The following is a 17,787-nucleotide window of genomic DNA, read 5'->3' as shown; positions in this document are numbered from 1 at the left end:
CTCTGGGGTGAATGTTTGGGTTGATAAAGGTTCAGTTTGATACCTGCCTCTTCAACTGTCTGGATAGTGTGTACCTGCATGCATTTTTCTGAGAGCGTGTGTGTCCTCAAGCTTCATGTCTGTGTATGCTTGTTGTTGCTGTACTGTGTTTTTACTCCCAAAACCTTACGCCCCTTATAGTCTAAAAGGAAGCGGAAACACAAGGCGAGCCCCTCCCTTCTCTTTCCTTATTTTTCTCTTCTCTCTGTCACTATTTGTCACTCCTCAGCAAATTAACTCACTCCTAATTCTCATTTCACAGGAAATAACCTATTTACTCTCTCTTACTCCACTCTCTTCTTGTTTGCACACACAGAACACGCTTGCATCCTTCTTCACACTTCTTCTCTCTTTGTGCTTCTTTCTTTCTCTCTCAACATGCATGCCCACCCACACAAGCACACGGACATCCACATACACACTGAGACACATCTACAAACACTTATGGGCTAATGAATGCACCAACATACCATCAGGAGACTCACTGCACTGCACACTCATGCGCACACACTAACTCTTAAAGCCCATTAACTTGTCCAGCATGGATGCGGGTTACCATGCCATGCTCCATCCTGCCCCCTGCTGCCTATTTACTGCACCTGCCAGTAACAGGTGGGGGATTCAATTAGAGCAGCACGCTCTCAGCAGTCAGTCCTGTGAGCACGCCATGACTGTGGACTGGACTGGGCAAAGGCTTGGGCTAGCAGAGCCAGCACAGCCCTCAGATCCCTCTAGGTAAAATAAATATAGATATATATAGTGGGAATAAAAGCACCCACAAGGACACCACTTAAGAAACAGCTGCCAACTATTGGCAGGGGGTGTTTAGATCATCAAAGTCAGACATTAACCATCACCATGACGCTGTCACATCGAGCGTTGAAACAGCATGCTTAAGACAACGAAAATGAAAAGTCTAAATTTAGCCTAAAGCTGTCAGCGTTCACTTTTAATTGTGTTAACAGTCGATCACAAATGGGTGAGAGACACTAATGGGAGAAATTCACTGTCATTTTCAGGAAAGTTGCGGAGCTTTCATCACTTTACACTCTAGCCTCATATTGACATGTAACAGCTGACCTGTGCCTCCACGGGAAAGGGATTATGGAGATAAATAGTCAGTTATTACAGCAGCATTTCCTAGTATGTGCGGTGGTAATTGGCACGCTAGAGTATGATAGCTACAGCCTGGGTTTTAATCCTGATAAGGTAAGTTTCATTAGCCATCTGGCTAGTTTATAGGGTAAAGAAGTGGTTTTGTCTTCGCTGCCTAGTGACTTCATTGGGATAATCATGACTCCAAGATTTCCATCCTCACCCAAACAAGAATTAATCTATTTATCTCACATAATCCCAGATGGCTCTACTACAGCTAACCTGATCTAGCCAGACTAGGATAATACCTAATCTCAAGACTTATGCCTAATGCTTATTGCCTAATGCCTAATACCTCATTCAAACTGTGGACATAATAGCCTATTGTACTATACTCTACAGCTAGATTTTTGCTGCTCTGGCTCCCAGCTGCTACAATTCCCCTTCACAGTTAAAAGGAGCGAGAGAAAGGGAGGCAGAGCAAAAGAGGCAGAAAAAGCTGGTAAACAGGAGAGCAGTCGGAAAGGCTGAGAAGCGCAGGCCAGAGTTAATGAAGCCCCCTAGGCAGGGTTTGCAGGGTGTGAAGCGTGGCCACTGTTTTTGTTTGCCCTGTGAGTGTGTGAATGGGTGCGTGTATATGTGTACCTCATGGCCTGTGTATACAGCCTAAAGGCCCTTGAAGAGCCCCTTTGACACTGAGCCCACCCAACAGTCAGTTCATTAGAATAAACTGACGCACACTGATTGTACAACAAAGCAGCAAAAGAGTGGAACGTGGAGGAGGAAAGCAAAGAATGACAGTCAGAGAGAGACACTCTCTGCTGAGCTGCAGTGTTATTGGGGTGATGAGTCCAAAAGAAAATAGACTACTGCCAATTTACCCCATGGCTGGAAGGTTAGGTGCAATAATGAGCAGAATCACATAGTATTTTTGGGAGAACACTTTGGTGGGCACAATTTATTGAGAGTAAATTGTATTGCAGACAGTAGCTATATTGGAGACATAAATGATTCTTGTTCTTCTCTGTCTGTTACCTGCAAGTAATAAAGCCAGCCGTGACTCATCTCCACATAAGTCATCTTCAACCAAAGCTCCAATCTCAAACCTTTCATTACTGTCTATCTGGGATTTTAATATGAATGCTTGTATAACAACGGATTAAATTCAAATACAAGAGAGGTCAAAGCTGGTATTCACAGGTTGTATACCAAAAATGCTAATATGTAATGTGCAACAGAAAACAGTTGGTTGACATTTAACATTTATGATGTTAATTCGCTGTTAAAGCCAGCGCAATTTGATGATAGCAGCAAAGGTGGTTTGTGTACCAATATACACTGACTCAACAGCATAAATCCAGTAACTAAGATATATTTAGTCTTAGCTCTTGCTCTGTCCATCCATCCATCCATCCACCCACCCATCCACCCAGAATCAGTGTTATTTTGTGACGTTATTTAAATTCCATCCACCCCCATTAACTTGTGTCACTCAGTCAAGTGACAGTCCAACACATGTGCTGCTTCTGTGTGACTATAAAGCTGTTACCCTGTGGAATCCAAAAATTATAATTTGGCCTCATTCTGTCATATGTGTGTATGTATATATATATATATATATATATATATATATATATATATATATATATATATATATGTGTATATGTATGTGTATATATATGTGTATATGTATGTGTATGTATATATGTATGTATATATATATGTGTATATATATATGTATATATGTATATATGTATATATATGTATATATATGTATATATATATATATGTATATATATGTATATGTGTATATGTATGTGTATATATATATATATATATATATATATATATATATATCACTTTACATATATATACTAGGCGGCACGGTGGTTAGCACTGTTGCCGCACAGCAAGAAGGTCCTGAGTTCAATTCCAACATCAGGCCGGGGTCTTTCTGTGTGGAGTTTGCATGTTCTCCCCGTGTTTGCGTGGGTTCCCTCCGGGTACTCCGGCTTCCTCCCACCGTCCAAAGACATGCAGCTTGAGGGGATAGGTTAATTGGAAAATCCAAATTGCCATTAGGTGTGAATGTGAGCGTTGTCTGTCCCAGTGTGTTGGCCCTGCGACAGACTGGCGACCTGTCCAGGGTGTACCCTGCCTCTCGCCCTATGACAGCTGGGATAGGCTCCAGCGCCCCCCACGACCCTGAAAAGGATAAGCGAATGGATGGATGGATGTATATATATATATATATATATATATATATCAGAATCAGAAAGGGGTTTATTGCCAAATGTTGAGCAGGTTTACAACATATATATATATCTCCAATATATTTATTGGATAAGGGACTATGAGTCATTACACATTTACATTGTCCTCTGCTCGACTGCGCCTTCAATTTCACTGTAATATGGCAACAGGGATGGATGCTTGCATGTCTTTTAATACTTACTTCTCTATTAGGTCATCCTTTCTGTAACAGTAGAGACTAGGCTTACATGTTTGTTTTTCTTTGTCCTTTATTTTACCTTGAGGCAGAGTTGTTCCTGGCTTTGTTTATGGGTCACCTACATGCAGAGCCTTCCTTAATAGAGTTTATTTCTCTATTTACAGTACCATTGCACTTTTAAGGGGATGTCCTACTTGTGCATAGCTGTTTTTCCCTCCACACTCATTTTTATCTACTCCGATGATATTTTACCCTTCGCAGCCTTTGTTTGAAAATATTTTGGAGCACAGTGCCAGATTAACCATTGCTCTCAAAAATATTTTGCATATTTCAGTCACCCACATTCATATTTGCAAAGCAAACACCTCAGGCATCAGTACTTTCTAGCAAACATTTTGGTTTGACAGTGGAGCATGACAAGCTTCCCTCTTGTGAAGAGTCTGTATTCAGTGTTTGTTTATGCCTGAGTTTGATTAGATTTGTGTTTGGCTGCCAGTCTCAATCCCTGTTGGACCTCTCAGACAGAACAGGCTAATTCCTAAGTGGTCCAGCACCACAGAGCACCATCCACTATCAACAGCAGTATGACAGAAAGCAGAAAGAGACGGCTGGATTTCCAGAAGCCTGAAGTAACTCCTCCATCTTACTGTTGTGATTCCCCTCCTGCACCAGACTCCATGCAATATTCAAGACAGTTTGAGCCTCGTCTGATCCATCACTCTAACAGTCACTGTGTGACAGTGCCTGTATGGCTTGTGGGTGTGTGCGTGCATGTTGTGCACCATCCTTGTGTGAATTCCAGTGTCTGTCTGGTATCCATGGGCTCTTTATGTCATCTGTTCCGAGTCCAGTTAGGCCTAAGATGTGTTAAGTCTTTAGGTGACCAACCAGTGTCCAGTTCTGTTGTAACCCCAAGCCAAAGAGACTTCATAAATAAACCAGTGGGGAAATGTGGCAGGCTCGTCAGATGTTTTATTCTGTAGTTCCACCAACATTCTCACTCTCTTGCCCTCATGCTTTTTTGTTTTCTATTGCTGTGATGTCACTGTGCCGAGGATGCCAGCAGCTTTCCTCATAGATAACCAGACACTCCCATTGGTCCCAGGGTGCTCTCGCCATCCAGCAGGATAACACAGCATCAACCAGCTAATTTATAGCAGTCCCCTGTGGGTGACCTCCACCTGCCTGAAGTAGACTTCCTTAGTGTGTGTGTGTTTGTGTGCACTTGTTTGTGTATGGATGGTGTGCAGGGGTTCCACTTGTTTTTGTTTGCGTGTACTTGCCCGTGTGGAATAGACTTTGTGTATGTATTTGTTTGTGTGGAATATTTGTGAGTGGGTGATGTTGAGTTGCAGTTGCAGAGGAAGGGGAGGCCTAGCCAACCTCACATCTTTACCCCAGGATACTTTTTTTGTTCTTTGAGGTATTACTCTTGACTGAGAGCCAAATTTGAGTCCTAAGAAAACAAACTCCACAATTACTGTTTTACCACCCAGTGGCAGAGCAAAGAAACAGAGGCCTTTGGAATAGAAAATGCACAATCAAATAAAAAGTAGGCCAAGATAAATTAGATTAGAGACTACATTTAAACTGCGGCGGCAGCCAGAAATCTCCCATTTATCATATCCAAATGGTTTCCAACCACAATGCTGAAGTTCTACAAACGAGCTTTTATGTTTTCCTTCATTTTAAATCTGATAATGTACCTCACCTTACTCCCCTTTTCCCATCTCTCCATTCTCCCCCTACTCTTTGTCTCCTTTTTAATTCTCAACTTATTTTTATCTCCTCATATCTTTCTCTCGACCCCTCCATGTCTTTTTCTCCTGTTCTATTTTCAATGGTCTTTGGCCTTTTCCCATTTCCTCTCTCCCACCCCTCCCACTGCCTTGATATCTTTTATTTCTTTCAATGCTCTGTTTTCATTTTCTGTCTCTTCCTTTTATTCCCTCTTCTCCTCCTCTCTGCACCAATGCTTCTCTACTGCTCCAGTATTTGTGTGTCCGGGGACACTGCTGCGGGTGCAGGTGCCCAGCTCTCAGCAGGAGGCAGAGCATCAGGCGGGGGCATGGTGTAAGGACCCGCTACAGTCAGGGGACCGTCTGTACGTCATGCCCTGGACCCCCTATCGCACCGACATGCTGTATGAGTATGCCTCCTGGGAAGACTTCAAACAGAGCCGAGCCACCACCACCTACAAGTGAGTGCGCCTCCCACTGTCTTGGATGATCAAATGGCATCTGCTGCGGTATCGATTTATTGGCTTTTGATGTGGATATGGATGGCGATAGCAGAATGCTCTTATTGTGGTGTCTGTGTGCCTGCCATTAGCCATCTTGGGGGCATCGCCATGCAGAATGGAGAATTGGAGAAGTGATTTCTTCATCTGGATTCTGTCTCAACAGGTTACCCAACAGAGTTGACGGCACGGGGTTTGTTGTGTACGATGGGGCGGTGTTTTACAACAAAGAACGCACACGAAACATAGTCAAGTATGACCTACGTACGCGCATCAAGAGTGGAGAGGCGATTGTCACAAACGCCAACTATCATGACACTTCACCTTACCGCTGGGGAGGGAAGTCAGACATTGACCTGGCTGTGGATGAGAATGGCCTGTGGGTTATTTACGCCACTGAATCGAACAACGGACGACTGGTGGTCAGCCAGGTGGGAGAGCAGTTTGCACAGAAGGGGATGAGGTGTGGATTATAAATGCGGGAGTGGATTATGTTAAAATCTCATCTGACTAGTCAGGCAAAAGGTCATATGTCACACTTGAATTGAGATTACACAAGTGCACTGACAAATAAGATTAAAGAGATGTTGTTGGCCCCCAAAAATGAATCACAAAAACATCATCTGCAAAAGGTTAGGCTGAATTTCAAATCCAATTGTGAGAAAGAATAATCCCCTCCAGCATGGTAAATATTTCATTTATTTTGTAGTTGCCCCGCAGTGTTGGATTTAATAACTTACAATCAAAAAACTGTGGGAATGATTTAGAATTGTTTTCTGCACTTTAAACATATAATACTCTTCATCCTCTGTAATACAAAGTCACATTACTTTGCCCTGCTCACTCTGCAGCCTCAAAATGTGACCGTAAACGTGAAGCATTCGTATTTTAATGCCAGTTGCTTCTTTGTTTCTCAGCCAACAAAACCGCAATCAGGCAGAAAGTTCCTATATAAACAGGGTATAAAATTAATGTGTAGCTCAGATAGTCGTGTCTCATTTATTATCACTATCTTTGACCTTACCAGGAAATTGTTTTTCAAAGCGTATATGTTAAACTATCAATCTGAAATATCAAACCCTGCATGAGCTATTACAGTGCAGAGTAATGGAGTGACAAAGTAGCAAACAAGAAAGCGATAACTTTCAACAGAAATAAATGCTTTATTTTGTGGGGAGTTTTGCTATTTATTACAACGTTTTGAAAAAAAAAAGCCAGACGAGGAGTATATATATAATTTTACCTGTTATTTTGAGTACTGAGTCGTATTTAAGAGGGTTTTTTAAAAAAAACAACTCAAACACAGTACCTAATACAAGGGGAAAAAAATATTAGTTTAAGAGGGCATGGGGAGCTTTTTTTCAAAATCAAGCTGGGCTTTGGATGCACTGATCCAACTTCTTCCATTTCTAATCTGATGCCTTGTACCAAGCTAATTCCAGTGCTATATTAGTAATCTGTATTCCTCACTATAAGGAAGAGACTGGGAATTATTCTTATATGTGTACGGAAACATCAAGGTCAACTTAAAACAGCTTGCCTAAAATAATAAAATCTAACTGATTTACTGAATTGTTTGTATTTATTAGTGAAATCAGAAATGCCAAAAAAAAACCCCACAATAAATTTCCTTTTATTTGAACATAAGAGTAATTAAGCTACTACGTATTGCTGTCATTCACAGCTGAGCTCCTTTCTGCGTTTTCCTCCTCACACACTAGAGCTGAAAAGATTCAGCTGAAGTGAAATAATATAAATTGAGTTGATGACAGGTGTAATGTTAGTGTAAGCATAATAAAAGCTTCCTGTGAGTGTTACAATGAGCCAATGTCCTTCTAGTTTGTATAATGCCTCTGAGCAGACATAGTGAGAGTGAAGGTGAATGAGCAAGCAGATCTTTTCAGTCATGTGAACTCAATTTGACCATAGTTGGCAGTTAAGTGAAGACTTTTCCAAACATACAAATAGAAATTATTAATAAAAACTTCCAAGCTGCTGACCCTTTATTAAAAGCTTCTTTTGCTCTATCTTAGGTATGTCACTGGATCAGCTCATTGTCACCAATATCCGAACCAGCTTCTGGGATCAGTATCAGACTGATAGTCGATCTAAATAGCAGACTGGCGCATCCTTAATTAAGGCTATCACAGGCTTAGTCTTCAGATTCACCATCAGTCATCTGATGTGTCAAAATTAAGTGACTGGTGATGGACAGGCTTCAGATTTTTCTGTCATTGCCAAGCTGTCGGAGATTGACGATGACGTCATCATTACTGTGATGTTACACGTCGGTTTCTTCACTTGTTTTCAATCTCAAGTTCTGTGTTTTGGCTTTCGGCAGATCCACTGAGAAACACACCTAGCTGCATGCCTAATTCAGTAGTGAATTTTCAGTCCAAGCCCTCAAGCCTAACTTGCTTTATCCAAGACTGTCTATTCAACTTTAATAACAACAAAATAAACATTATGCTGTGTTAAATCAGACCTGAAAATAAAGAAGGGGATCACAAAGTCATTAGGCAGCTATTTACATTTAGGTTACATCAAGTAAGAAGCGGGGTAATTTTCTCATAAACCTCAATGCAATTGGTCTTTATTTTACAACAAGATGAGTCACCCCCTGCTGGCATTAGAAGGAATGTAGGATTAAGGTACTTGAATACTGACTCCTCAGACCCAGAGGCTACATCCATCTTTTATATAGACTGTGTTTCCAACATCTATCTTTCTGTCTTGATCTTAAAACTTCCACTAACTGAGTGATGTTAAGATATTTAAAACGAACCATTGAACTAATCTTAAATGGCGCAATTTCCTGAACCTTTTTAACAACCATAAAAAGTAAAAATCCCTCTAAAACGTTGCTGATTCAAGCCTGCTAAAACTAGCCATTTGAATACTTCCTCTTTGCCCACAGGTGAACCCTTACACGTTGCGCTTTGAAGGCACCTGGGAGACCAGCTTTGACAAGAGGTTGGCGTCCAACGCCTTCATGGCTTGCGGAGTGCTTTATGCAGTGCGATCAGTCTACCAGGACGATGACAGTGAAGCAACGGGTGACCTGGTGGCGTTTGCCTATAATACCAATCATGCTCGAGAGGAACGTGTCACCATTGCTTTTCCCAATCCTTATCAGTATATTTCCTCTGTGGACTATAATCCTCGAGACAACCAGCTTTATGTCTGGAACAACTATAATGTGCTGCGCTACCCGCTGGAGTTTGGACCACCAGATCCTACCACTGGTAAGAAGAGATCTCACCCCATCCCATAGCTTACACAGACGAATCATGTGTACAGTACAGTTGCAAATACTGGTGTGTGGTATGTGCATTTTTTTCCTATAGATGTTTAGCTTTTTGATTATGAGATATTTTGAGTCATGAGTGGTAAAATATGAGATTGCAACAACAAGTATACAGCGAGGTCCATAAGTTGTAAATTTGCCTCTGTACACTACCACAGTGGACTTTAAATCAAACAGTCAAGACTATTAGCTTTAATTCAAAGGTTTCAGCTAAGGTATTAGATTAATTATTGCGGACATTTTTTTGTTTTTAGAGGCTCAAATGTAATTAGACACTTGACTAACAAGCAGTTCTGTGACCAGATGACACCTAACCCCTTTGTTATTCCATGACAAGTTAAAGAGATAAAAGATCTGGAGTTGTTTCCAAATGTTTAAGTTACATTTGTTAGCTTTTCACTGGAGCTCTCAATGTAATGGTCAATTATATTGACAGTTCCAGTGAATGGCCTCCTTCATTTGTCGATGCAAGTGAAGGAGGCCATCAGTAGACTGAAAAAACAAAATAAACCTATCAGAGACAGCACTTTGAGAGGGGCTAAATCAACAATCTTCAAAACATCTTTTTAAGAAAACAGTTCTTAAAAAAACAATGAATGTACTGGCCAGCTCAGCAACACCAAAAGGCATGAAAGACCGCAGAAGACAGCTAAAGTCGATGATAATAGAATTATGTCCATGGTTAAGAAAAACAGCTCCACAACATCTAACCAAGTCAAGAACACTCTCAGGGAAGTAGGTGCATCATTATCACAGCCTGCAATCAACGACGCCTTCATGAATGGAAATACAATCGAATGGAAATACAGAGGGCTTACAACTAGGTGCAAAACACTGATTACACTCGAGAAAAAGAAGGCCAGATTAGACTTTGCCAGAGAGGCTGAACAGTTATGGAAAATAATTCTTTGGACAGATGAAACCAAGATTACTTTGAAGCATAATGGTTCCATAATGGTTCTAAGAGAAAAGTATGGAGAAAGAGAGAAACGGCTCATAATCTGAAGCATATCACGTTATCGTTCAAATATGGTGGACGCATTGTTATAGCGTGGGCATGTATGGCTGCCTGTGGAACTGGATCACTAGTGTTTATTGGTGATGTGACTGTTGGTAGAATTAGGAGGATGCAGGATGTACATGGCACAGTGCAGCGCAAATGGATAATGACCCAAAGTACGCAGCGAAAGCAGACAAAGATGTTTTCAAGGCAAAAAAATAGGATGTTCTTGAATTACCAAGTCACATGATTTCTACACAACAGAGCATGCTTTTCAGTTATTAAATACAAAACCAAATGCAGAAAGACTCACAAACAAGCAGCAAATGAAAGTGGCTCCAGTAAAGGTGTGAAAATGGCTATAATTCCTGGGCAGTTATTGCAGTACTTTTATAAAACTCCACTACTATAAAACGAAAACTACATCTTGATTTTATCTTTTGTTTAACTTCCACTTTGGTGATGTAAAGATGCAAAGTCACAACAATTGTGCATAATCTGTGCATACTGACATACATGTTTTCTACCGACAAGCTGATGATAAGGTTATTTCTTTCCCCCTAAAACTTGCATGACAGTTAACATTCATTTGGTAATTATGTTGGGCAAGATGTTAAACATGTGACTAAGTTGGACACGTTGAGTATTTACACTTGTCACTCCAAATAAACCCATATGCTCTTGACACAAACACTACTATGAATGTTTTCAACAGAAAACATTTTTCTTCCAGAAAAAGCAGGAAGATGAAGAAAAGCATTTAAAGTACAAATTCCAAAAACTGGAATCAAACGATTATAGTTCTCTCCCCAGCTATAGTTAAAGTAAAGAAGAGCTGCTCGGGTATGACTTCTGTAGCGCTTCATGTAAGCATCACTGTGTCATGGGTAATGAAAAAGCCATTCAGAAATAAGGCAGAGGATGAAATGGGAACGCCACACTGCATTTTGGCAGTCCATCAGTATGAGAAGGCGGTTTGGATGTACTGTACATCTGAGCTGCATAAAGGCCTGTATGAAGCTCGGATTAGGCCCAGAGAGAGATGAGGCAGAGACAGACGGGCGGCAGCAGTCTGAGTTGCGTGCTGACTCTGCGTTTGATCAGTTAGGATTTTGTAGTTGTGATGGCTTGCTTTTATCTTCGCATTAGGTTTGGTTGTTAGTGATGGTGACTTCTCTGATACATTTGATAAATTATTTACTTCTCCCTGACTTGTGATGCTGCTTTCTCGCCATCTCCTCCCTCTGCTTCTCCTCCTCTCTGCGGAGAACTGGCTTTGAGAGACTCAAAAAAGTATTTGCCACCCCAATTATTGTCAGACTAACTTTTGAACTCAGCTTCTGAGAGACATCTTACATTCAGATGCAAGTGTCCTTCATTATCTTGATCTTAGCTTTTGGCTTTTGCTGTCAGGTTTTGCTGTTCTCTAATAATTCCCTTACAAGCCCTTTTAAGTCTCTCTCTTTTTCCATGTCTCTCTGTGATTTACTCTTGGGTTACCTCAGGCCCTCTGACCACCACTCAAGTGACCACCACTCTTCCAGCAAGGCCGTTCACCTCCAGTGCGAGCCCCTCTACTGCCCGCCCGCTGGCCCCCACCTCGCGCCCAATCGGTTCCATCAACAAGAATCCCGATCTTCGACCAATCACTGCTACTGTGCCTGTCACCCGCCGGCCACCTCACCCTCCTCAAGGCTCAGAGCCACAATTTTGCGAGACGAAGCTCGTCCGCGGTGTCCAGTGGCCAACAACACAGCGAGGAGAAACAGTGGACCGTCCATGTCCTAAAGGATCTTTAGGTGAGAAAAACCCGCGTGCATTTATTTTCAAACATTTGTTCTTTTTTTTTTACTCATCATATGAGCTTCAAGCATACTCGTACATAAAGTACCATGTGGGTGTTTGCCATATATATCAGCGCATGTGCCCAAGTGATAAGCACGTTTGGGCACTCACACTTGTTTTTTTCCGCTGTTGTTGTCTTCCATCCTTGCGTTGGTCCCACCAGTAGGCACGGTCCCTGAGGACTTGCAGATGAAAGCTCGTCCTCCACAAATGAAAGGCTCATCTCCCAGAGAAACAGAGCTGATTGAAAGTGGCGAATAATAAAATGAAAGACAAGGCAACACAGGCTTCACCTCCCTTCATGCTTGCTACTTTACTCTTAAACATCCAAAATACCTAAAACAAAACAAAAAACTCTGTAGTTGCAGAAAAAAAGAAATCTCCTCCATCTTTCTTCCAGTGTCTTTTGCTGTTTCTTTATGTTCTCTCTGCGTTAAATCACCAGCAGGCTTAATTGCCTCGTCTTGGCAGCGCTCTCAAACCTAATCTGTGGTCGATAGAGGAGAGTATAGAGAACAGTAACAGCGAGGAGAGAAAAATCAGTGGGAGAGAGAGGAAGAAGGGAATATGAAATGCAATGCCACATCTGCTCTGATCCTTTCGACAACTATGAAACGTTTGCTGCTAGGGCTGTGCGATATGACCAAAAGCTCATATCCCGATATTAAGACATCTATCGTTCGATAACGATATAAATCACAAAAATGTAACATTTTCTGTAAATTCTGTGAATCTCGGGCAGCTCGACTTGCGTGAAGTGTTTCCATTTTTATACATAAGTTTTCTTTGTGAGTATTTATTACACAGTGTGCTACGGGGAAAAGCCTGTTCTAACGTTTGAGTCTAAGGTTTATTTTTTAGCACCTGACGGCTCTTTTTTGCTTCTCATCCGTAAATAATCTGCTCTTTCACGTGATTCAGTTTATTTTGATAAGTCTCAACAGGATCTTGAGCTTTATTGTGAAAGGTTTATGTGGAACAAGCGGACACGCGGTGGTTTTACCGTCATTGTTGCTAACGACAACGCATAAAAACAAACGCTTGTCTGTCTGTAGTGTGGTTATATTAAATGTAAGAGAAAGAGAGAACTTTAAGAAATTAGTAGAGCCACTACAGTGACCATCAAAACGATGAGAAAATATTGCCGTAAACAGTTTATTTTGCGACACCACGAAACAAACGATAGCGTAAAATGAAACAATAGATGTTTTTATATCATCATCCGATATATATCGTTATATGGAACAGCCCTATTTGCTGCATTGTCCCCTGTCCCATCTTCTCTCTTCCCTTCTCTGCCTTCTCTTCGCAACTTAACGTTGGTTATTTGTGTTAGCAGCAGACAGACCCTCCTCTGGTTTAATCCCCCCATGCTGTCCTTTCTCTGAACCCCCGTAACTGAACAGAAAAACTTAGCTGGAAATGAGGTTTGGTGGAAGGTGCTTTCCTTCAGGTGTTTGACAGTGAGAGATCTTACCTGATGTCTTTGCTGTACGACTGTGTGAACGGAGTAAGCATTATGTGCTACGTGAGGACGTATTCCTTTAAAGTCATTCTTTTTACATCATCGAAACCTTTTCTTACCCAGTCATTTTCTCCCTCACTTTCTCATTACCTGTACTTCATTATTTAACCTTTTTCACTTTTGACCCATTTTCTCTGAAATTCTGCTCTACCTCCTCCTTCCTGATTCTCTCTCATCTTCAAACACTTTGAGTAATTTTAAAATTCATTTCCTTCCATTTTTCTTGTTTAAAGAAAAAAAAATCTCCCACTTTTGAGACGCCTAATGCTTAATATATTTGCCCCCCCTCCCCCCCTCCCATTCTTCTGCTTTTCTCTAGGCATTGCTTCATTCCAGTGCTTGGCGGATCAGGTCATGTGGAACCCACGGGGTCCTGACCTTAGTAACTGCACCTCCCCCTGGGTCAACCAGGTAGCCCAGAAGGTGAGACCTGGAGTCAAACTCCCTGGCCATGGGTCTGTCCCTTTCCTGTGCCCCACTGCCCCGACTATCTTCCCTGTCCACCTCCACACACACATTAACATATCTCTAGGGCTGTCCTGATTAAAATACAGACTCATTTCAAGTGGCTCTTTATTACAAGGCATCTGCTCTTAATACTTAATTAACTCACTTTTTTTTTTAGGTAACATACCTTAATTACAGCTAGGGTAACTTATTTAAAAAAAAATCAGCCGTAGCGTCTCACAGCTTGCATAGAAGTCAGCCAATTCAATTTCATTTTGTCTTGCTTCGATCGTAGTCTCATATAATCCATTATACCTGTGCAGTAGCTAAACGTCATGGTCTCTAGATGATGCCCAGTGATTAACTTAGCTGACTGCTATTTAAATTTCCAAACTGTGTTACTAAATACTTTGCGGAAATCTGATCATTCCCCAATTTTGACAGTAATCAGATTTCACAGTCTATTCAAAGTGGAATTCGGAGTACTCTCGTTAACACAGCTACATTTCTGCTGGAGAAATTCTTGATTGTTTAGCCATGCATGCCGCTGAGCAGCTTTCCTAAAGGTTTTTTAAGTGTGTGCATGTGCCTGGAAGGGTAAGTAGCAGCGCTCTGAAAAGTAACATCATTGAAGAATCCATTATACCTTCTCCTTTTGGCGAAAATCAATCGCAATTGCAAGGCGGTTGCTAAGGGTGTAATTTGCAAGTGAAACAGGGTTAGGGAGAATAAAAACTTCATGATGTGTTGTACAAGGTCCATCTTTGTTTACAATGATGCAGGAAGAGCTGGTAATGAAGACGGAAATCTGATTACTGAAAAAACATCAAGCTGAGGGTTTTGTGTACAGAGCATGTGTATTGTTGTGGTTGTGGTACGCGTGAGAACATTTGAACAGTTTGGGGTTTGTGTGTTAATGTGCAGATAAAGAGTGGGGAAAATGCTGCCAACATAGCTAGCGAGCTGGTGAACCACACTCGGGGTCGGATCCAGGCTGGAGATGTTAGCTCTTCTGTCCGACTGATTGAGCAGCTGCTGGATATACTGGATGCCCAGCTTCAGACCCTGAGGCCTGGAAACAAGGAACCAGCTGGAAGAAACTACAACAAGGTAGAAGAGAGTGTCAACAGTATGTGCGTGAATAAAGACACACACTTGATGATAAGATATATTTAACTCAAGAATAAGAAAAGAATGCTTCGCGTCATGCAGATTTACTTAGCAGCTCATAAGCAAAAAAGTGGTTTCTGATTTTGTTTAGTTTTTTTTTTCTTAATTTCAGGCTTTGTTTTTCTCCCTTCTAGCTTCAGAAGAGAGAGCGGACCTGTAAGGCATACATCCAGGTAGCTTTCCTCTTTTATCTAGCTGCTTTACATGCCTGTGGAGTCGGACTGCTCTGTGACTTAGAATAGCTGAGGGAAGATAAATCCTTGAGCAGACTAGGCTTGTGGATGAAGTTTCTTCAGCTCTGTATTGTGATTGATAAGATAAGATAAGATAAGATAAGATAAGATAACCTTTATTAGTCCCACACGTGGGAAATTTGTTTTGTCACAGCAGGAAGTGGACAGTGCAAAAGTTATGAGGCAAAAATTAGAATACAATAAGAATAAATACAGTACACAACTGTACAGAATAGAATAAAATAAAATACTATATACAGTAGAATAAAATAAAATAAATATACAATAAGATAAAAATAGAATACAAATACAAATACTATATACAACTGAGTAAAAATACAACGATGACAGAAAGGATTATTGCACTTAGTATTATTGCATATGTATGGATGTGTGTGCTTGATCAGTTAAAGTCTTTATTATGGAGTCTGACAGCAGTGGGGAGGAAAGACCTGCGAAATCTCTCCGTCCCACACCGTGGGTGCCGCAGTCTCCCACTGAAGGAGCTGCTCAGTGCTGTCACAGTCTGCTGCATGGGGTGGGAGATGTTGTCCATCAGGGATGACAGCTTAGCCGCCGTTCTCCTGTCACTCACCACCTCCACTGGGTCCAGAGGGCATCCTAGAACAGAGCTGGCCCTTCGGATCACCCTGTTCAGTCTCTTCCTGTCCCCAGCAGAGATGCTGCCGCCCCAGCAGACCACACCATAAAAGATAGCAGAAGCCACCACAGAGTCATAGAATTTCTCTAGGAGTGGGCCCTCCACTCCAAACGACCTGAGTCTCCGCAGCAGGTACAGCCTGCTCTGCCCTTTCCTGTAGAGGGCGTCTGAGTTATGAGTCCAGTCCAGTCTATTGTTCAGATGAACACCAAGGTACCTGTAGCTGTCCACAGCCTCAATGTCCATACCTTGGATGTTCAGTGGTTGCAGTGGAGAATGCTTGTGCCTGCGGAAGTCTACCACCAGTTCCTTGGTTTTACTGGCGTTGATCTGGAGGTAGTTCAGCTGGCACCAGTCCACAAAGTCTTGAGTCAGTCCTCTGTACTCCTTGTCGTCCCCATCAGTGATGAGGCCGACTATTGCAGAGTCATCAGAGAACTTCTGCAGGAAGCACTGGGTGGAATTGTGGGAGAAGTCTGCAGTGTAGATGGTGAAGAGGAACGGAGCCAGAACCGTTCCCTGTGGGGCCCCCGTACTGCAGACGACCCTGTCCGACACACAGCCCTGAGTCCTCACATACTGTGGTCGGTCGGTGAGGTAGTCCAGGATCCAGGTAGTGAGGTGATGGTCCACTCCAGAGTTCACCAGCTTGTCCTTTAGAACCGAGGGAAGAATGGTGTTGAAGGCACTGGAGAAATCAAAGAACATGATTCTCACAGTGCTTCCAGCGGTCTCCAGGTGAGCGAGGGAACGATGTAGGAGGTGAATGACGGCATCATCCGCTCCAATGCCAGGCTGGTAGGCAAACTGAAGTGGGTCCAGTGATGAGCTTATTAGGCGCCGAAGCTGAGCCAGGACCAACCGCTCCAGGGTCTTCATCAGGTGGGATGTCAGAGCCACCGGCCTGTAGTTGTTGAGGTCCTTGGGGCGTGAAGTCTTTGGCACTGGTACAACACAGGAGGTTTTCCAGAGCTGTGGAACTCTTCCCAACCTCAGGCTCAGGTTGAAGAGGTGCTCCATCACCCCACACAGTTGGTCCGCGCAGGACCTGACGACCCTCGAGCTGATGCCATCTGGACCCGCTGCCTTCTTGCCATTAATCCTCCTCAGTTCCCTCCTAACCTGGGTGGTTGAGAGAGACAGGCTGGAGCCTTGTGTTGAGTGTGTATTGGATGCTGTTGTTGGGGGTGGGGGGGAGTGGGGGGGAGGGGGGGGGATGCTGCTTTTGGAATCATCACTTTTAGAAATTCTGGTTTGTTCTGGAAGGCAGTGTGAGTAAGATGTAGAATAACTTCTGCCAGACACCACGTACTAAATATTAAAGTATTTTCCAGAGCAGGGCAAGCTGCTCTTATAGTTTTTCTATTGCTCATGGTGTGCATATATGTAAAATTACATTTCAACTAATGAAGAAGTCATCTGTCTGTGATTTAATTGTGGCTTTTTTGCACTTTGAGTGGTCTTAAATGCATAGTAGTGCCCTTGGCTTCACTGTGTTTCACAATAAGGGACAATATCTGTCGCTTTGAGAAAATGTAATTTGACTATAGCATGAAAGGCAGCAGTTGGTGTTACTACACCCTTCTGTGCTTTTTCAATATTTGTGCAATATCTGTTGTTCTGAGGGAGCCGTAATCTAATATCAGGAAAAGGCCTTGTGTATGCTTCTCTGTAATGATGAAATGCGGCACTCTGCAGCGCAGTCTTTTATGTGCTTTGACCTGTCTGCAGCATATAGTAATATGACCCCACATCTTCTAATCTCAGTTGGTGC

General features: G+C 42.2%; 1 protein-coding gene across 2 annotated transcripts in view; it reads left to right on the top strand.

Moving 5' to 3' along the window:
• adgrl1a (adhesion G protein-coupled receptor L1a) overlaps positions 1–17,787 on the top strand; it is a 101,123-nt gene that overhangs the window by 65,414 nt on the left and 17,922 nt on the right. For both annotated transcript variants that reach the window (XM_086289479.1, XM_086289478.1), the window contains exons 5-11: positions 5,579–5,786; positions 5,992–6,256; positions 8,743–9,070; positions 11,638–11,931; positions 13,822–13,925; positions 14,874–15,059; positions 15,254–15,292. In XM_086289479.1, coding sequence (XP_086145605.1) covers positions 5,579–5,786; positions 5,992–6,256; positions 8,743–9,070; positions 11,638–11,931; positions 13,822–13,925; positions 14,874–15,059; positions 15,254–15,292 — 1,424 coding nt within the window. The remainder of the gene's footprint in view (positions 1–5,578; positions 5,787–5,991; positions 6,257–8,742; positions 9,071–11,637; positions 11,932–13,821; positions 13,926–14,873; positions 15,060–15,253; positions 15,293–17,787) is intronic.

Source organism: Aulonocara sp. 'chitande type north' Nkhata Bay, linkage group LG4 (assembly GCF_057382095.1).
Source record: "Aulonocara sp. 'chitande type north' Nkhata Bay isolate Kocher_YH1m ecotype deep benthic linkage group LG4, A_spYH_male_GT1.1, whole genome shotgun sequence".
In the NCBI taxonomy this organism is placed as follows: Eukaryota; Metazoa; Chordata; class Actinopteri; order Cichliformes; family Cichlidae; genus Aulonocara; species Aulonocara sp. 'chitande type north' Nkhata Bay.
Note: the sequence above shows the minus strand (reverse complement) of the source record. Positions and strands in the feature narration are given on the sequence as shown.